This window comes from Syzygium oleosum, unplaced genomic scaffold, assembly GCF_021117445.2.
Source record: "Syzygium oleosum isolate NSW1041296 unplaced genomic scaffold, Sole_v2.1 Sole_v2.20, whole genome shotgun sequence".
Lineage (NCBI taxonomy): Eukaryota > Viridiplantae > Streptophyta > Magnoliopsida > Myrtales > Myrtaceae > Syzygium > Syzygium oleosum.
In genome coordinates this window covers 7276375-7297774 of record NW_026607504.1, presented here as the reverse complement: position 1 = coordinate 7297774, position 21400 = coordinate 7276375, and the positions used below count along the sequence as shown (strand labels likewise).

General features: G+C 46.4%; 2 protein-coding genes across 3 annotated transcripts; both read left to right on the top strand.

The window, feature by feature from the left end:
• The first annotated feature begins 258 nt into the window (after window positions 1-258).
• On the top strand, window positions 259-4183 carry LOC130134328 (AP2-like ethylene-responsive transcription factor TOE3). Of its 2 annotated transcripts, none has more exons than XM_056320657.1 (11): window positions 259-465; window positions 584-1297; window positions 1727-1752; window positions 1845-1875; window positions 1967-2054; window positions 2150-2295; window positions 2470-2514; window positions 2617-2678; window positions 2848-2972; window positions 3112-3222; window positions 3723-4183. In XM_056320657.1, exons 2-11 carry the CDS (start codon window positions 777-779, stop codon window positions 4002-4004), a joined length of 1437 nt encoding a protein of 478 aa, XP_056176632.1. In that variant the 5' UTR covers window positions 259-465; window positions 584-776; the 3' UTR covers window positions 4005-4183. The 2 variants fall into 2 exon arrangements, with proteins under 2 accessions (XP_056176632.1, XP_056176631.1); XM_056320656.1 differs by having other exon boundaries at window positions 2617-2729.
• A 15666-nt stretch (window positions 4184-19849) lies between these two features.
• On the top strand, window positions 19850-20583 carry LOC130140619 (uncharacterized). The gene has a single exon (XM_056320486.1). The coding sequence runs from the start codon at window positions 19905-19907 to the stop codon at window positions 20496-20498; it is 594 nt and encodes a 197-aa protein (XP_056176461.1). The 5' UTR covers window positions 19850-19904; the 3' UTR covers window positions 20499-20583.
• The last annotated feature ends 817 nt before the right edge of the window (window positions 20584-21400 follow it).

Sequence of the window (21400 nt, the reverse complement as noted above, 5' to 3'; positions counted from 1 at the left end):
CGTGAAAATTGATCCCGACAAGATCGACCTCCTAATTTTTTTCCCATCGTGTCCACGCGATGTGTTAAAAAAATGGTCATCAACGGCCAAGGGTAATAATATATATATTTTTTTTTCATTTTTTCATTTTTGATAAGAGTATAGTGTTTGGTATATATAATTTTTATGAATATATATATTATACATAAATATTCCCACATATATAAGTCCCATCTCGTTCCAAAATGTTCCGTCACTCGTCCCTCTCTCTCTCCCCGTTCTCTTGCAAAAAAATCTCTCTCTCTCTCTCTCTCTCCCTCTCTGTGTGCAGTGGAAGCGACGGACGAGCTTGCTCCGATGAGAATCGCGACGCCGGACGAATCCGAAATGCTACTCGCTCTCCGCTCTCCGGCCGACAGCGACGGCGTCTGAGCTGCTTCTTCCCGTCGCCGGCTGCTTCCTCCGGCGTCTTCCTGAGAGATCGGAGTACGTTGCCTTTCTCTCTCTCTCTCTCTCTGCTTTTGTTTGCTCTCCTCATTGATCTCTCTCTCTCTCTCTCTCTCTCTCTCTTACTTTCTCTCTCTGAGTCGTGACTCTGTTGAAGGTTAGGAGCCCTGCATCGAGTGTCGGAACCGCGATCTCGGTCGAGCTCCGTCGCTCAGCCGATAGCTCCGGCGAACTTCGATTAGCGGTGAAATGCGGAGGGGCTAAGCTGAATTCGAAGCGAGGACCGGTCGGAGCGTTAGGTGCGGGCTGTGAAGTGGAGCTAGGCGCGGCCGTTCGGTTGAGCGAGAGCGATGATGCTGGATCTCAACCTCAACGAGGAGGTCTCCACCTCGGAGTCGACGCGGAACGAGAGCCCCGTCGCGATCCTCGAGGAGCTCCCCGACGCGCCGCCGGGGGCTCAGATGGATGAGTCCGGGACCTCGAACTCGTCGATCGTCAATGCCGACGGTTGCGACGACGAGCCGTGCTCGGCACGCGCCGCCGCCGCCGACGTTCGCACTTTCACTTTCAGCTTCGGCATCCTGAAGGCCGGCGAGGGAGGTGCTGGCGTCGCAGACGACGAGGTCGACGCGACGAGGCAGTTGTTCCCGGTGAGGGAGGTGGGTGCGGATATGGAGAGGTGCGGCGAATCGTCTGCGATGGACAAGAGGAACGACGTCTTCGCGGTCGATACTTGTACGGATAAGGAAGGTCCGAGGCTAGCGATGCCGCAACAGCGGAGGAAGAGCAGGAGGGGTCCGAGGTCGAGGAGCTCGCAGTATAGAGGGGTTACTTTTTATAGGAGGACCGGAAGATGGGAGTCGCACATATGGTTAGTGGACGATCAGTTTGACTTTTCGAAAATTCGATGCATCTGCTCTTATTTATTAAAATTTTTGCGGCCGTGTTTGATTTTCTATCCAATTCCTCCGGGATTGATGTGCTTGGCTGCTTGGTTTGGTTTAGTTTGATTGAATTACCCGAGTGGTTGCCGCTTTTTGTTTTACCCGGATAATAGGGACTGTCTTGAAACGGTCTGATTCCTGAACCGATGATCATTTGGCGCGATTGACTTGCTGAAATTGACAATTCGTTTGGGGAGTTGGGCCTATCTCTGGATTTTTCGTTCTGAGCATGGTTCATTTTGCTTCTGCTTGTCATGCGATTGATTTCAGTGAAATCGGATGTATGTATGAGTTGTTGAATTTTTCATGGAATTTAACTTATTGACTACGGATTTATTCTCTTATTTTTGGGACAGGGACTGTGGAAAGCAAGTGTATTTGGGTATGCATAGTCTTTTCTCGGGAAATTTGAGTTCAGTTTACTTGATGTCAGTTCACGTTTGGCAGCACTGATAATCTTTGACCTATTTGTAGGTGGATTCGACACTGCACATGCTGCAGCTAGGTAAGACATTGTCATACGTCATTAAGCTTTGTAGCTTTAGAAGGTTTCATTCATCTAAGAAGATAACATATTTGGGTTTTTGTGGACTCAGGGCCTATGATCGAGCTGCAATAAAATTCAGGGGGCTCGATGCAGACATAAATTTCAATTTGAGTGATTATGAGGATGATTTGAAACAGGTAAGATGTTTCACATGATTTAAACTTCCCACCATTGCACCATGTTAGTTTGCATTCTGGATTGGCTTAGGCTCTTTCTTGGTTGAGATTGGCAGATGAAGAATCTTGCAAAGGAAGAATTTGTACACATACTTCGTCGACAGAGCACTGGCTTTTCTAGGGGAAGTTCGAAATATCGAGGGGTGACACTGCACAAGTGCGGGCGGTGGGAAGCTAGAATGGGCCAATTCCTTGGCAAAAAGTAGGAAACTAAAAGCTTTTTCCCTTTAAAACCTGTTCCCCTTTATAAAGATTTTCTGCCCCTGTGAACTGAGGCAAGCTTTTGTGTTTATACACGAGCCAGTTTGCACTAAATATTCTGGAAAGCGAACTTTGGAGACATTGTATCTGAGTATCTTGCAATGCGTTTGTGCAGGTATATATACCTCGGCCTATTTGATAGTGAAGTAGAGGCAGCAAGGTGTCCCGACCAACCTGTGACCACATAGAGAATTCAATTCTATGAATACTCAGCCTTAACATGCTCGATCCCTCACTTATAGCTTTTGCTTCTTTGAATCAGGGCGTATGACAAGGCAGCTATCAAATGTAACGGAAGAGAGGCCGTGACCAACTTTGAACCTAGTACGTACGAGGGAGAGATGATTGCAAAAGCCAGCAATGGAAATAGCATCTGTAATCACATATTTTGTCGCAAATGAGAAGCTTTCAGCGAACCGTTTCATTTTCATGAGAAGAAATACGTCAGGTTTCTCTACAAGGTTGATGAAGTATTCTGATGCAATTGATGCAGATGGTGACCAGGGTCTTGATCTCAATCTTGGGATATCAGCTTCTTCCGGGGGAACAATGGAAATCTTAGAGCCTTCCCAGTTCCTTGCTGACCCTGGCGACATGCATCGTGGAAGTAGTTTGAGGGTAATATTAGGGAACATTATCTTGATTTCCTTTCTCTTTCCTTTATACTCTTTAGATCCATGTATTCTATGAGGAGGTGCAGATTATTACTACTTTTCGATTTCCTATGGTTTCTGTATTCACTGAAAATGCTTCTCAGGTTGAAAACTCTGCTGCATCCTGGGGCAATCCATCTTTTGAAGGTTTTTCAATGACATCAGGACATCCTCCTCCTTGGACTGGTGTTTATCCTAGTGTCTTTCCTCACATGGTAAGTAACTATTGTTTTCCTATTACATCCTCATAGTGGAGTTGGCGTCTATCCAATGCCTTTTTGCTTTCAAGCAGCATCTCGATTCAGCTTTATGAAATTTCCAGTTGAGACAACCTACAACTGAAATGAACAGAATTTGATATAAATCTCTTATCAGAATTATCTTATTTGCTAACAAATAGGAAGTGGGAAAAAATGTGCTTGAACTGACGTGTCTGGGATTGTATGCACCGAACTAAGGTTCTGGTTAGAACATGGAGATATTCATACCAATATGCCAAGATGTCAAGTTGTACCGGAGCGATAAGTGATAATAAGAGATCGGAAAAAACAATCGACAAGTGATTTTGTGCGTGCTATTCCCTATTTTATGTGCTGCTTCATGAATAAAGCTTCAATTAATTCATAACCTTGCAGCTATCAGCCTAGAGGTTTCTGAACAGTGCTTGATGATGCATGTTTGTCCGCTGTTCTAATCCCGCGAGCCTAACTTGCAGGAAAGAGCTAAAGAGAAGATATGTGGGTTAGGCTCGTCCCAAGGACTCCCTACCTGGGCAACACAAATGCATCATGGTCAGGTCAATTCTGCCCCATTACCACTGCTCTCTGCTGCAGCATCATCAGGATTCTCACTGTCGGCCGCTCCTCACTCTCCTGTCAATCTTCCCCTGCCGTTGACCGACTCAACAAGCCAAAGCAACCGTTTCTCTTTGCCCTCCTCGGCTGCCAACATCTCTCGTGGCTACTATCAGTTGATGCCTCAATGGCCTCCTAGGTAACTCTTAGATCTCTAATGAAGGGTTCGGAGAGATCAATGTTTAATTATTATTAGGAGGAAAATCTGGGCACTCTTAGTCAGCTCTCTTTGATGGCCAATGTCATGTTCATGAATTTATCCGAAAGATTAAAAAAAAGCCATTCATTATAAAACAACAAAGAGAGTTTTGATGGCGAATAACTCTGCTCGATGGTATTTGATGTGCGCGAGAAATTTCATTACGCGTGTAATGCGGGTCAAATTTTGTGGATTCAAAAGAGGAATTGCGAGTTTATGATAGGCAGAGGAAGGAACCGACGTGCTCGGAGTCGATCATCTCCGAGTTCACGCTATTGTTGACGGAACCGAAAAACGAAACCTGACGCTGTGTTGCTGTTCATGTGTTGCCATCGTTGTTTCTTCCTGTTTCTAGAGAACTAGGAGGCAATGCGTTCGAGATGGTACTTCTCTTCTCCAAGAGCTATAATTGCTAAAACTGGTTGCGTCGTGAAATTGAGCTTAGACTAACCTTTCTCACCGAAAGCGGGGTAGGGACGACAAATGGTTTGAGTGAATCAGGTGTGGACGTGCATTTGGACGGTGCATTGATCAAAACCACCACCATTAAATCTGTCAAATGGGTGGGTCGGGTCATATTCGATTCAGTCGAAAATAGTCTTATCCAAATAGACCTATTTAATATGTTTTGATCCATTATAATATAAATCTAACGATTCATATCCGATCAAATTATATCCGATCTGACTCATATTACTAAAAACACTTTCATATTTAACTCAATCTAGGAAAAATCATACTTAATATGAAATGAGAGTGCGAAGTGAATGAGCACAAAATTAAGTGAGAGCGAGAGGGATGAGTTAAGTTTAAATAAGTTGTAAATCCATTTACGATCCATCTAATACTCATATTATCTTTATATCAATTTATAATCTATTTAATGAATATAACTAGCTTATTTATGACTTATTTATTGGTATATGAGTTATGAAATTAGTTTATGCTCTGTTTTGACGGTTCTAATCACCACTTCTGCCATGTTTTCCTTCCCATGTACTTGCCTCTGGTGCCATCCCAAAATTGGCAAAACAAACTCGGGATATTCTCAAAGATATAGATGATAAAACCAGCAAATCAAAGGAAAACAGAGGGGGAACGATGTAATGAATTTTGAAGAAAAAAAAGGAAGAAATGAAAATTGAATGGCATGGATCCACTCTCCTTTTCTTCTTCCCTACATCTCGGCGCATGCGCCATTTGCCGCCAGCCACCGCCGTCGGCAAACTACGCTCACGCCGGCCCGCTGCACCTCTCTCGCCCTTTGCGATATGAGCCTGTCATGACCATCAACAACCTCCGGTGTATGCAATCACGACCCCAAGCGAAATTCTCGCTCTGCAAAGCTATCATGATCCATTCTTTTCGGAAGTCCGCCTCAAGTGGTCCTTATCGAGGGGGACCTTTCAACTACCAAAGTACAAGAGCCGACTTCTTTGGTCATGTTTTCTTACTGGTCTTGGTCGAATTTCATTGTTCTTTCCACTTTTTGGGAACACTTGACATTACACTTCTATGCAAATAATAATAAAATTAAACTTTTTAGAGCGTGAGGCTGAATGACAATGCTGCCTCTATTCTCTACAACATAAATGAAGCTAACCCTAAGAGGTATTGCATGTGAAGTAGGCATTGGTGTAACATCCTGAATTTTGACCCGCTATCGGAACCAGTAAAGCGTATATTAATTCTCGTGTGATTTTAGTGAGTCTCGCCCGGACTTGATCAATCACGGGATACTAACCAAATGGGAAAGGCTAAAATAGGAACAGTACGTGGACCGAGAAAGACGATCGCGATTGGACACCGATTTCGAGAAACGTCGAGGAATATCTTGAGCCAATATGGGCCGATCTTAGGAAGATAATAGATTTGATATAGTTAGTAACGTACGATTGGATCGCGGGTGATTCCGCACGACCGAAAGTACGCCTGACAAACAAATCCCAAATTATATCCGAACGATCGCGACCCCCGGTACTAGTGATAATCTCTCACCTTCTCTCGAGATTTGAGACTATCGAGACTCGGATAGTCTTAGGTCGATACGCGTAACACCTAAATGGCCACCCGTTAGTGAGAGATCCTAAGATTTCAAAACGAGTTATTTTGATCGCGATATTGAGCCGAACTCCGATATCAAAATTTCAAGGGTAATTATGACTATTTTATAGGACGGACGTCATTTTATAGTGGCCAAGTAAGTTTGGGACAAGATCGGCTGAAAATAGGAATTTCGACAAAAATTGGGAAAATTACGGTTTTGCCCCCGTGGGCACCGGGGCGGGATTCGGAGGCCGTTTGAGGTTATTTTTCGCGGCCAAGGTCATTTTGGAGTGGCCACGTACATTTAGAGTGGTTTTGGACAAAAACGGGAATTTCGGCAAAAATTGGAAAAATAATATTATTTTATTCCCGGGACTTCGCAGGCGATTTTCGAAGGCGTAGAAAGTGAATTTCGCGAATCCGACACCGTATTAAGTCTCCCATGAACATATAGGACCGGTATGGACAAAAATTGAAATTTCGGTCCGGGATCGGAAAATTACGAAAATGCCCCTAGGCCATTTTAACTTATTCCGAAATTTGGATAAAATTTGGGGACTAACTAAGGTTAAGTGGACCAAACCAGACCTGGTCAGCCTTGGTTAGGGGCATTTGACCTTCTCACCCTTGAATTATTGGAGAGAAGTGAACCTAAGCCATTGGATTCAAGGGCAAATTGTCCAAACCCTTGGATTGTTGACACTTGGATTCCACTCACCCAAGTTTGACCACTTTTGACTTGTTTCTTCTCTCTCCTCAGACCTCTCAGCTCACGTTCTCTCTCTCTCCCGAGCGGCCTCACGATCGTCTTCTTCACGCCACTCCTCGGTCGTTACGCTCCGCCGGCCACCGGTTCACGCCGAGCAGTGCGCAGCCGGCCGCTCGCTCTGCCTGGCCGCGCACAAGACCCCTGCCTTGCCCCAACCCCAGTCGACCAGCCCCACCCTGCTCGCATTGTCCGCCCCACGCCAGCACTGCTCCGGGCGAGGAGGGAGAGAAACACCGCCGGTCTTTCACCTCGCCGGCACTTGCGCCGTCCACCGCCGTGTGCCGCCCTTGTCGACCACCTCACCCTCACCGTCTCTCTCTCCACCATCCTCGGCCCGTACGCCCAGCCCGGCTCCTCGTTCGGTTGGGAGTGTGGCCGTGAGATCACACCGGCGCCGCCGTGACCGCCGGCTTGCCACCGGAGCGCCGCCGTCGATTCTCACCGCGTGTCGGTAATCGACCGCCCGCTCCCGTCGCCTCGAGTCGATTCTAGGCGAGTATAAACCCCTAAACCCTTAATTAGTTTATTTGTGCATTTTAGAGGGTAATTAGGGGGTTAATTAAGCCTAATCATGGTCTAGATATGCCTAATGTGGTGTGGGGTGATTAGGGGGCCTAATTAGTGCCTAATGAAGTAAGTTAGAGGTGGATTATGGCCTAATTGGAGTTCGTTACGACAATTGTTCATTGAATACCGAATTTGTGCAATTTGTCTAAGTGTGAAATTATTTGGGTTCAATTGATAATGACCTTGGATTGGTCATTGTAGGGATCAATTAAACTTATTTGAGGCTTAATTATGTATATTTAGTGGTTGAATGATTAGGGTAAGTGATTAGGCCCTAATGAGTTGGTTTAAAGGTGGTTTAGTGCCAAAGTGTTGATTTTCCCGATAATCGTTCATGGGGCACCGAATTTGTGCAATTTATCCAAGTTGAATACTTAGTTGAGCCATTGGTTAATGGCAAGGAATTATGCATTTTTAGAGGTTACTTAGGACTTATATAAATCCTATCTTGTGACCCCGTACCAATGAGAATGAGGACTAAGTTTGAATTACCCAAGGCGGGCCTTAGGTGCATTACATTGAATGGTAATAAAGGTGCGAATCAATGTCGGGTGGATTGGGTGAGAACGGAAGTAAATTGATTGTTTGAGGATGAGTTGAATGCGTCTAAGTCGAGAATGAGTATGCTTGGTACATTAGTGTGGGCGATTAACCTTGAGTGCCTTGGCTTGTATTCATCTCTCGTGACGTTGATTTATCAATATTGGACGCATTGGTGTACATGTTTGAAGTGAGAGAGATTGTGGCCTTCGGGTCGGGCCTTCGGGTCGAGAGAGATTGTGGCCTTCGGGTCGGGCCTTCGGGTCGAGAGAGATTGTGGCCTTCGGGTCGGGCCTTCGGGTCGAGAGAGATTGTGGCCTTCGGGTCGGGCCTTCGGGTCGAGAGAGATTGTGGCCTTCGGGTCGGGCCTTCGGGTCGGGAGAAATTGTGGCCTTCGGGTCGGGCCTTCGGGTCGATTTACTCACATATGTTTTATATTTATATTAAAAGTCTAACCTGCAGGACAAAGTAGTGAATTGGGCTGTGGGCCCGGGTGAGCTTATTGATTGTTGTACCGGTTTATTTATCTATATATGTGTTTTATTTACCCTCTGGAGGTGCACATTAGCCTAGTTTAGGATTAGTGGTTTTTACTTGCTGAGTTTTCTCACGGTTGTGGTAAAACCGACTTTTCAGATCTCCCGCCATGAACTTCGACAACGCACCGTTACGCTTTGGGATTCCCACCATATACAGCGTACGGCGACCGTGCACCCCGTGGGGAACGGGGAGAAGTACTATAGACACTATGCTTTAGTATGGGTAGACGTAGGCTTAGCTCACTTTGAGACTCACGAGTATCTAGCCTGGTGTTTCCGGGATCGTTTTGGAGTAGAGTTCGGTCCCATCAGGTCCGCCGACGTTCCGTTTGTGGGAGAGGGTCTGCTAGATATTCAATGTCCAGACGGTGATATAGTAGATGTCGATATGGAGGGCAATCCTGATTCTGAGGTTGAGTACGAGATTGTGGAAGAAGAGGAAGAGCACGAGGAGCTTGGTGGATTAGCTTTTGAGCCGGAGATAGTCGATCCAGCTCCAGAGCAGGTGGACGCAGAAGCCCTTGAGCCTATGGACGTAGACGAGTACGAAGAACAAGACCCTGAGCCAGAGATGGAGTTGGAGGCCATGAGTTCTGAGGAGGATCAAGAGCGACTCGAGAGTTCTTCGGAGTCGTCGGGTTCTGATCCTGGACTGGGTACCGTAGGTTAGATATCAGCATAGGAGTGAGGGTCGACACTTTTTGACCGTACCCCTCCGGTAGTTAGTTTGACACCCCTAGGTCACCGATCCCTTTTTGTTCGTGGCCTTTTGTTGTACCTTTTTGTTTGTAGACGGATAATGTATATGGGGGTTTAATCAATCGTAATTTATTTTTTTTCTTGCCACTCGTGGTTGCTTTTAAATTGTCTGGGTGTATATGTATATTTATTACATATACGTCGTTTCTGCATGTGGCGTGTTTTCTCTGATTTTGGTTTTCGGGTCGGTGACGTAACCTGGAAGCGTCGCACTGCTATTTCGACCTATAAGCGGGATGCTCATGCTTCGTGGGGTACGGGGCGTGACATCCCTGCTTGAAGTGGTATCAGAGCAAGGACAGCTCGGTCCATTCTGGTCGAGCCCTGGAGTGATAAGGAGGAGTGACCATGGGTAGCCATAGGGTGACCTAGTGTGCTAAGTGTACCTCCAGATTGTTTGTGTTTGAATGTTGTGGTGGTTATTTGAACCAGTATTATGCAGGTGCGGCAGGATCCAAGGTAAATGTGCGAATTCTTGGGTGAAAATTATGTGCCGTTATGCTAGCTGCATGCTGAGTGTTTCATTGTTTTTGTATTGATACCTGCCTAGGACTTAGACCGGATTGTTTGGTTTAGGTCTCTAATTCCTGGACGGAATTATATTAGGTAGTTGAGCACTCAGATTTGGAAGGATGAGCAACGAAGGAGGAAGTGTGAGAAGAGTCCCAAGGAGGGGCACAGGAAGAGGAACTAGAGGTGGAGGTCGTGCTCGAGTGAGAGCTGTGGAAGACCTTGAGACGGGTGTTAGAGCGGCAGGAAACCCCGGAGTCAATGTTGGAGCCGCAAAGAGACCCCGTAATGGAACAAGTGATTGAAACCCTAAGAGAAATAGGGAATGTCATGGGTAGACAGGCCCAAGATAGAGCAACAACATTCTTGAGAGGTCAGCTGGGTCACTGCGGCAGCACGCCATCAATGGGAATCAAGCCCAAGCCCGGCAAGCTCGGGCTCAACCAATGGTAGCAGCTAGACCAATACACCCGCTTGGTGGAACAGGTTTCTTAAGCCGAAACCGCCCAAGTTCACGGGCGCGGTGACCCGTAAACCGCCCCACGTTGGGTGGAGGAGTTAGAGAAAGCATTCGACTTGTTAGGATGTACTGAGACAGAAAAGATTTCGTTGGCGACTTACCAGCTGCAAGATAATGCGCACGACTGGTGGAAGGCAGTTAAGGATAGAGTATTTCCGGAAAATATGGAACAGGACACTGGGCAATTTTTGTCGAACATTTCTATGGGATGCTTTTCTCGAGAGTGCCCGGAGAAGAAGATGGCGGAGTTCATGAGACTTCGTCGGGGGTCGATGACGATAGTTCGCACGAAGCGGAGTTCACAAGACCTGCCCGTATTCGCCCCAAGGATGGTTGAGAATCCATTTGGATAAAGCTCGAAGATTCCGGGATGGACTGAAGTCGGATCTTCGTACCCAGATGCTTTTACTGAATATCAAAGATTACAGAGAATTGTATGAGCGAGCCCAAACGATGGAGCGAGATCAGATGGAAAGGACAGCAGCATCGGGTTCAAGGTTTAATCAGAATCGGGACAATCGTCGCTTTGGCAAAGAAGCCGATGGCTAACATTAGACCCGGTTTGTTCCACTTCCGAGGAGGAATATGTGGGAAACCCGGCCCGGACGCCAAATAAATTCGGGGCTTGTTTTCGTTGCGGGAGTTTGGGACACCAGATAAAGGATTGTCCCCAACAACGACCTTTAGGACCCCCAGGACAACATCAGCAGCCAAGAATAGGAAATCATGCCAGGAATCCCCCACCGGCTATTCAAGGCAGACCACCTGCGCAAGGACGGGTATACGCAATGGCGCGTAAGGATGCGGAGGACGCGCCAGGCGTGGTCACAGGTACCATCTCTCTCTGTGATCATGCTGCCTATGCGTTATTTGATCCCGGGGCAACCCATTCGTTTATTTCAGAACAGTTTGTTAGATTGGTTGGTCTGGAACCTATATTACTTGCAAGCATGTTATGTGTGACGACCCCATTACATGATAGGGTGTTAGTATCATTGGGGTGCTTGGACTGTAAAATCGTGATTGAGAATGTAGAGGAAAGGATTGATTTGGCTGTGTTAGCCATGTATGATTTCGATGTGATCATCGGTATGGATTGGCTAACGAAACGCAAAGCCGTTATGGATTGCGGCAATAGGGCAGGTCAATTTAATCCGATTGGACATCCTAGGTTTGAATTTCGGGAAACCGAGGAGGAACCTCAATCCTTTGGATCTCTCGGTAGAGGCAACCGAGATGCTCGAAGAAGGTTGTGAGGGATATTTGGTTAATGTTAAGGATCCGACCTTAGCGGAATCCAAGTTGGAAGAAATCCCTATTGTGTGCAATTTCCCCGAGGTTTTCCCTCGGGAATTGCCGGGCTTACCGCTTGAACGGGAGTGGAGTTCGTAATAGAATTGGCCCAGTGCGAACCGATTTCTAAGGCCCCATATCGGATGTCCCTATCGGAGTTAAAGGAGTTGAAAGTCCAAATGCAGAACCTGCCGGATAAAGGGTTCATTCGTCCTAGTGCGTCTCCATGGGGAGCGCCGGTCCTATTTGTAAGGAAAAAGAGACGGGACGTTGAGATTATGTATAGACTATCGGCGGTTGAATCGAGTGACTATAAAGAATAAGTATCCACTGCCTGAAATTGACGACTTGTTCGATCAATTGCAAGGAGCGTCGTGTTCTCCAAGATTGATCTACGGACCGGGTATCATCGGTTAAGAATTCGGAAGGAGGATATACCCAAGACTGCATTTAGGACGAGGTATGGGCATTACGAGTTTACAGTCATGCCATTCGGTTTGACGAATGCCCCTGCAGCTTTCATGGATCTCGATGAACGAGTCTTTAAGGAATTCTGGACCCGGTTCGTCATTGTGTTCATCGACGATATTCTAGTATACTCGAGAGTCCGAGAAGAACATGAAGTGCATTTGACGAAGTATTACGGACGTTGAGGAGCACGCACTTTATGCGAAGTTCAGCAAATGCGAGTTCTGGCTTAGCAAGGTAGCATTCCTTGGACATATTGTATCGGGAGAAGGAATATCCGTGGATCCAACTAAGATTGAAGCAGTGCTTAAGTGGCCCAGACCGACATCAGTGACGGAAATCAGGAGTTTCTTGGGATTGGCCGGTTATTATCGACGTTTCGTGGAAGGATTCTCGTCGCTAGCCATGCCATTAACGCGATTACTGAAAAAGGAGGTTAAGTTTGAGTGGGATGACAAGTGCGAACGAAGCTTTCAGGAACTTAAGCACAGACTGACAACAGCTCCAGTCTTAACTATTCCATCTGGACCTGGTGGATTTGAGGTCTACAGTGATGCTTCACTCAGGGGACTCGGTTGTGTACTAATGCAACATGGAAAAGTAGTTGCATATGCGTCACGTCAGTTGAGACCACATGAGTCGAACTATCCGACGCATGACCTAGAGTTGGCTGCCATTGTTTTTGCACTTAAAATCTGGAGGCATTATTTATGTGGGGAGAAGTTCCAGATTTATACGGATCATCAGAGCCTCAAATATCTGTTTTCGCAGAAAGAGCTAAATATGAGGCAGCGTAGATGGATGGAACTTCTGAAAGATTATGATTGCGACATCATGTACCACCCTGGGAAGGCGAATCGAGTGGCTGATGCGCTAAGTCGCAAATCAAGTATGGCGCATATGATGATCAAGGAGTGGACGTTATTAGAAAAGCTTCGAGACTCAGAATTTAAATTTGAATTAGGCCATGTGTCAAATCTGCTGGCTACATTGAGAATCGAGCCGGAGATTCAGGCCAAGATTAAGGCGTTGCAGTCCACGGATCAGGAAATTCAGAAAATCGTGGAAATGGATGCCGCTACAAGGAAGCCAGATTTCCAAGTATTAGAGGATGGAATCCTGAAATTTAAAGGGCGATGGTGTGTACCTGATGATACTGAGCTTAAGGAAGAGATACTAAGAGAAGCTCATCGCAGCAATTACAGTATCCACCCTGGCAGTACGAAAATGTACCAGAATCTACGCCAATATTATTGGTGGAATGGAATGAAGACAGATGTGGCCAGGTATGTAGCTAAGTGTCTGACATGTCAGCAGGTAAAGGCGCAACACTGTAAACCTGGAGGACTGCTGCGACCGTTGGAGATTCCCGAGTGGAAATGGGAACACATCACCATGGACTTTGTAACCGGATTGCCGAGGAGCCAAAGAGGGCATGATTCCATTTGGGTGATTGTGGATCGACTTACGAAGTCGGCACATTTCTTAGCTGTACGAAAGGATTTCGAGCTGGAAAGGTATGCAGAACTGTATGTGAGACAGGTCGTTAGGGATCGCATGGAGTGCGGTAACAATTACATCGGATCGTGACCCGAGGTTTACGGCGAATTTTTGGAAAAGTCTGCAGACGGCCTTGGGAACAAAAGTGCAGTTCAGTACAGCTTACCATCCACAGACTGACGGTCAATCAGAAAGGACGATTCAGACCCTCGAGGATATGTTAAGAGCTTGTGTATTGGACTTCCTAGGTAAATGGGAAGAACACCTGCATTTGGTAGAGTTTGCGTATAATAACAGCTATCAGCAGAGTATCCAGATGGCCCCATTTGAAGCCTTATACGGCAGAGCATGTAGGACTCCTGTGTGCTGGGATGAAGTAGGTGAACGGAGTATTACTGGCCCCGAGTTGATCCAGCAGACAGTGGAAGTCGTCAAGATTATCCGAGAAAGGCTGAAGACAGCCCAAAGTCGCCAGAAGAGCTATGCCGATCGGAGACGACGACATTTGGAATTCCAAGTTGGAGACCATGTATTCCTCAAGGTGTCACCTATGAAAGGGTTATCCCGATTTGGCAAGAAAGGGAAGCTGAGTCCGAGGTTTGTCGGACCGTTCGAGATCTTAGAAAAGATTGGCGATATGGCGTATAGGCTTGCCCTGCCACCTAACTTGTCCCAGGTACACAATGTCTTCCACGTGTCGATGTTGAGAAAGTATGAACCAGACCCGACACACGTCCTAAGATATGAAGAAATAGACGTGGACGACAGGGTATCGTACGTGGAGAGACCAGTCAGAATTGAAGATCGGAAGGATCGAGTACTACGGAATAAGACGATTTCGATGGTCAAGGTAGTCTGGGAACACCATGGGATGGAAGGCGCTACATGGGAAAGCGAGGAGGCCATGCGACGTCAACACCCCCAGTTGTTCGAGGAACAAGTTTAGAGTACAAATTTCGGGGACGAAATTTTTGTAAGGGGGGAAGAGTTGTAACATCCTGAATTTTGACCCGCTATCGGAACCAGTAAAGCGTATATTAATTCTCGTGTGATTTTAGTGAGTCTCGCCCGGACTTGATCAATCACGGGATACTAACCAAATGGGAAAGGCTAAAATAGGAACAGGTACGTGGACCGAGAAAGACGATCGCGATTGGACACTGATTTCGAGAAACGTCGAGGGAATATCTTGAGCCAATATGGGCCGATCTTAGGAAGATAATAGATTTGATATAGTTAGTAACGTACGATTGGATCGCGGGTGATTCCGCACGACCGAAAGTACGCCTGACAAACAAATCCCAAATTATATCCGAACGATCGCGACCCCCGGTACTAGTGATAATCTCTCACCTTCTCTCGAGATTTGAGACTATCGAGACTCGGACAGTCTTAGGTCGATACGCGTAACACCTAAATGGCCACCCGTTAGTGAGAGATCCTAAGATTTCAAAACGAGTTATTTTGATCGCGATATTGAGCCGAACTCCGATATCAAAATTTCAAGGGTAATTATGACTATTTTATAGGACGGACGTCATTTTATAGTGGCCAAGTAAGTTTGGGACAAGATCGGCTGAAAATAGGAATTTCGACAAAAATTGGGAAAATTACGGTTTTGCCCCGTGGGCACCGGGGCGGGATTCGGAGGCCGTTTGAGGTTATTTTTCGCGGCCAAGGTCATTTTGGAGTGGCCACGTACATTTAGAGTGGTTTTGGACAAAACGGGAATTTCGGCAAAAATTGGAAAAATAATATTATTTTATTCCCGGGACTTCGCAGGCGATTTTCGAAGGCGTAGAAAGTGAATTTCGCGAATCCGACACCGTATTAAGTCTCCCATGAACATATAGGACCGGTATGGACAAAAATTGAAATTTCGGTCCGGGATCGGAAAATTACGAAAATGCCCCTAGGCCATTTTAACTTATTCCGAAATTTGGATAAAATTTGGGGACTAACTAAGGTTAAGTGGACCAAACCAGACCTGGTCAGCCTTGGTTAGGGGCATTTGACCTTCTCACCCTTGAATTATTGGAGAGAAGTGAACCTAAGCCATTGGATTCAAGGGCAAATTGTCCAAACCCTTGGATTGTTGACACTTGGATTCCACTCACCCAAGTTTGACCACTTTTGACTTGTTTCTTCTCTCTCCTCAGACCTCTCAGCTCACGTTCTCTCTCTCTCCCGAGCGGCCTCACGATCGTCTTCTTCACGCCACTCCTCGGTCGTTACGCTCCGCCGCCACTGTTCACGCCGGAAGCCCGCGCGCGCCGGGCCGCTTGTCTCCTTCGGCCGCCGCACAAGACCCCCACACCTTGCCCCAACCCCCGTCGACCAGCCCACCCTCTCGCATTGTCCGCCCCACAGCAGCTGTTCCAGGCGAGGGAGGGAGAGAAACACCGCCGGTCTTCACCTCGCCGGCACCGCGCCGCCGTCCACCGCCGTGTGCCGCCCTTGTCGACCACCTCACCCTCACCGTCTCTCTCTCCACCATCCTCAGCCCGTACGCCCAGCAGCTCCCCTGTTCCGGTTGGGAGTGTGGCCGTGAATCACACCGGCGCCGCCGTGACCGCCGGCTTGCCACCGGAGCGCCGCCGTCGATTCTCACCGCGTGTCGGTAATCGACCGCCCGCTCCCGTCGCCTCGAGTCGATTCTAGGCGAGTATAAACCCCTAAACCCTTAATTAGTTTATTTGTGCATTTTAGAGGGTAATTAGGGGGTTAATTAAGCCTAATCATGGTCTAGATATGCCTAATGTGGTGTGGGGTGATTAGGGGGCCTAATTAGTGCCTAATGAAGTAAGTTAGAGGTGGATTATGGCCTAATTGGAGTTACGTTACGACCTTGTTCATTGAATACCGAATTTGTGCAATTTGTCTAAGTGTGAAATTATTTGGGTTCAATTGATAATGACCTTGGATTGGTCATTGTAGGGATCAATTAAACTTATTTGAGGCTTAATTATGTATATTTAGTGGTTGAATGATTAGGGTAAGTGATTAGGCCCTAATGAGTTGGTTTAAAGGTGGTTTAGTGCCAAAGTGTTGATTTTCCTGGTACTGTTCATGGGGCACCGAATTTGTGCAATTTATCCAAGTTGAATACTTAGTTGAGCCATTGGTTAATGGCAAGGAATTATGCATTTTTAGAGGTTACTTAGGACTTATATAAATCCTATCTTGTGACCCCGTACCAATGAGAATGAGGACTAAGTTTGAATTACCCAAGGCGGGCCTTAGGTGCATTACATTGAATGGTAATAAAGGTGCGAATCAATGTCGGGTGGATTGGGTGAGAACGGAAGTAAATTGATTGTTTGAGGATGAGTTGAATGCGTCTAAGTCGAGAATGAGTATGCTTGGTACATTAGTGTGGGCGATTAACCTTGAGTGCCTTGGCTTGTATTCATCTCTCGTGACGTTGATTTATCAATATTGGACGCATTGGTGTACATGTTTGAAGTGAGAGAGATTGTGGCCTTCGGGTCGGGCCTTCGGGTCGAGAGAGATTGTGGCCTTCGGGTCGGGCCTTCGGGTCGAGAGAAATTGTGGCCTTCGGGTCGGGCCTTCGGGTCGAGAGAGATTGTGGCCTTCGGGTCGGGCCTTCGGGTCGAGAGAGATTGTGGCCTTCGGGTCGGGCCTTCGGGTCGAGAGAGATTGTGGCCTTCGGGTCGGGCCTTCGGGTCGAGAGAAATTGTGGCCTTCGGGTCGGGCCTTCGGGTCGATTTACTCACATATGTTTTATATTTATATTAAAAGTCTAACCTGCAGGACAAAGTAGTGAATTGGGCTGTGGGCCCGGGTGAGCTTATTGATTGTTGTACCGGTTTATTTATCTATATATGTGTTTTATTTACCCTCTGGAGGTGCACATTAGCCTAGTTTAGGATTAGTGGTTTTTACTTGCTGAGTTTTCTCACGGTTGTGGTAAAATCGACTTTTCAGATCTCCCGCCATGAACTTCGACAACGCACCGTTACGCTTTGGGATTCCCCACCATATAGAGCGTACGCTGACCGTGCACCCCGTGGGGAACGGGGAGAAGTACTATAGACACTATGCTTTAGTATGGGTAGACGTAGGCTTAGCTCACTTTGAGACTCACGAGTATCTAGCCTGGTGTTTCCGGGATCGTTTTGGAGTAGAGTTCGGTCCCATCAGGTCCGCCGACGTTCCGTTTGTGGGAGAGGGTCTGCTAGATATTCAATGTCCAGACGGTGATATAGTAGATGTCGATATGGAGGGCAATCCTGATTCTGAGGTTGAGTACGAGATTGTGGAAGAAGAGGAAGAGCACGAGGAGCTTGGTGGATTAGCTTTTGAGCCGGAGATAGTCGATCCGGCTCCCAGAGCGGTGTGGACGCAGAAGCCCCCGAGCCTATGGACGTAGACGAGTACGAAGAACAAGACCCTGAGCCAGAGATGGAGTTGGAGGCCATGAGTTCTGAGGAGGATCAAGAGCGACTCGAGAGTTCTTCGGAGTCGTCGGGTTCTGATCCTGACTGGGTACCGTAGGTTAGATATCAGCATAGGAGTGAGGGTCGACACTTTTTTGACCGTACCCCTCCGGTAGTTAGTTTGACACCCCTAGGTCACCGATCCCTTTTTGTTCGTGGCCTTTTGTTGTACCTTTTTGTTTGTAGACGGATAATGTATATGGGGGTTTAATCAATCGTAATTTATTTTTTTTCTTGCCACTCGTGGTTGCTTTTAAATTGTCTGGGTGTATATGTATATTTATTACATATACGTCGTTTCTGCATGTGGCGTGTTTTCTCTGATTTTGGTTTTCGGGTCGGTGACGTAACCTGGAAGCGTCGCGCTGCTATTTCGACCTATAAGCGGGATGCTCATGCTTCGTGGGGTACGGGGCGTGACAATTGGTACAGCGGATTCGTGTGAGCATGGTTTCTACTAGATAAAAAAAAAAATATGCGAAAGAGAAATGTGAAATTTTTGTATATTTCAATGTACATGACTATCGAAAACAGATTCCTAGAAATGCGAAAAGACGGAAACAAATTCCTAAAAGACGAAAACTCGAACCATCGAGTAACACCAAAAACATTTGCGGAAACGTGCCCAAGAGAACTTGAATCACCAATCATCTAAAGTATATCACCAAGAAGGATATACCTTGTTTTCCACGGATTAAATGCTTAAATTGCAACGTCGAGAGAGTGCGATTCTTCGATCGTCAAGTGAGAGCCTCTTTTCTTTTGAATGAGAGAATTTTTTTTCTTTTTGAGCGGGAGAATACTTGACACACCCATTCACATAGAGTGTTTCTCCCTTTTTCATTTTCCCATAAATAACTGCCTTGGTAGTTATTTCTCTCTCATGGGCCATTTCATGATTAACGGGCTGGGTTAGCCCAACATGGGCAGCCCGATATCCATAAAACCCATCAATAATGAAACGTAAGACATGGCGATTCACAACATCCACGTCAGCATGTCATTTAGGATGGCCGGCAATAACTAGACACTACATCAGCAATTTTTAACGGAAGTTGGCCGGAAGAACTACATTGGAACTTTGCTCGAAAGTTTAGAACTACATTGGCAAAATCGAAAAGCCCGGGATTGAATTGTCATCCGAGTAATAGATTTAGGACCGATTTGGTAATTTTTAGTCAATAATTGAAGCAGCTAAGCAAACCCTATGGCATCCTCTAGCATGTCATCAGTAGGTTTTGATTACATTAAGAGTTCCACAGGGAGGTTCTTCATTGTCGCCGATTCACCAGCTAAAAACCATGGTCTTGTTTGCGATAGAGGAGAGACTTTTTGGACGGCGAAATGGGAGAATCCGAAACCTTCATGTTTAACGACTATGTTCGCCCCTTAACTTATTCAAATTATATATGACAAATGGCCGTGCGGACATGGACAGCGTCGGTGGACCTCGACTATGTAAAAGAAACTGCTCCATTTCCCGCGTTGACCAAACCTTAGAAATTGATCAAACATCGTAAGCATGTCAAAAGTCAACTCAAGCTCTCCTCACCTGCTCTTCTCCTTTTTGTGGTGTACAATATTAATAATCGAAGCTTCTAATTCTCGATAGTGTGTATACATCCCTTTCGTCTAGAATGTCAGAATTTCAACATTGGATGGCTTTTGGCGTGTGGACTCGAACGACATTTTCTAGGAAGGAGACTTGGGTCGTAATAAGTGGTCTTCCGTAGGCAGCGAAGCCTATATATGAACACCCAGCTCCTCCATTCATTCCCCACAGCTTCTCCAGATCTCCAAATTCGCTTAAGGGAACGCCAGTTGAAACCACGCCAAACACCATCATCTGTTCGAAAGAGAGGAGAGATCGGCGATGTCGAAGCCCGACCGCGAGTCGCTGAGCTACGTGGACGAGGAGGCGAAGCGCAAGAAGAGGATGAAGTGGACGATCGGCATCACTGCCTTCGTCATCTTCCAGGTCGTCCAAGCCCTCTTCTTCGTCCTGGTCATCATGAAGTTCAAGTCCCCCAAGTTTAGGGTCGGCGAGTTCGATGTCCAGACCCTGAGCATCGAGACTCAGGCCTCGCCCTCGTTCGACATGAGCTTCGTTGCTCCCATCCGGATCAAGAACACCAACTGGGGTCCCTTCAAGTACGACGCGACTGCAGTCAACTTCACTTACGGAGGCGTTCAGGTAGGGCAAGTGATGATTCCAAAGGGCAAGGCCAACTTCAAGTCCACCAAGAAGATCGATGTGAACGTGAACTTGAGCTCCGATGCTTTGCCGAGCAGTTCGAATCTCGGGAGCGAATTGAGCTCGGGGTTGATAACGCTGAACAGTCAAGGCGAGCTCAAAGGGAAGGTGACGGTCATGTTCATGTTCAAGAAGACGAAGACGTCCCAGATGAACTGCACCATGGCTATCAGTACAGCAACGAACGCGGTCCAATCCTTGTCATGTAAATGAGAGATGCGAGTGTTTGATTTTTTTTAAATTTTTTCGATATGTCAGGTTGAATTATTTATTTTAATGAGTATTCTTTTTCATTTAATTTAATTCATTATCAAAATTGACCTTAAAATTTAAACATTTAATTTCTTCTAGCTCTTAAATATATTGTTGTGCGTGCATAATTATGTTCTTCCTACGTCATTGTCATTTCGCCTTCGGTTACAGATGAACAACTGCCCTTCAAATAAGAGGGACATGTCACATGTCCTTACACATATGGAAATCCTCTAAGCATTCACATTGCCTATCAAGATTAGGTAGATTAACTATGCCAATTTGTCATGCAACTGGAAAGGCAAGATTGCTTATCTTTGGGATAATTGCATAAGGCAACCTGAATTTTACATCGTACATCAACCGTAAGTGCACTTTCATGGTCATAACCACCACCCTCCACGTTGCCGCCGCTGCAACCGCCATTGCCACCGGTATGCAACATCCACCTCATGCCCACCTTACATCGCCACCATCTACCTCACTTCGTGGCACGTTCATCACAGCTACCACCACATTGACGTTTTTAAATAATATTTTAAATTTTTTTGGTTTTTTCTTTTTTCTTTTCTTTTCTTTATTATTATTTTTTTGGATTGAGAGCCGGTCGACCCTTGTCGACACTGGGCAGGGGTGTCACGGCCCGCACCAAATATGGGCAGGCAAGGGCATCGCGGCCTTCGTTGGCCCACTGGATCAGGCGAGGGAGTTGCGACCCTCGCCTGTGGTCAGTGAGGGTTGGTCGGCAACCCTTGTCGATTCTCAATCCCAAATAAAAAAGAGAAACGAGAAGAAAAGAAAAAGGAAAAAAATAATAAAAAAATATTAAAAAAACATTCATGTTGGCGTCGACCGTGTCAAGT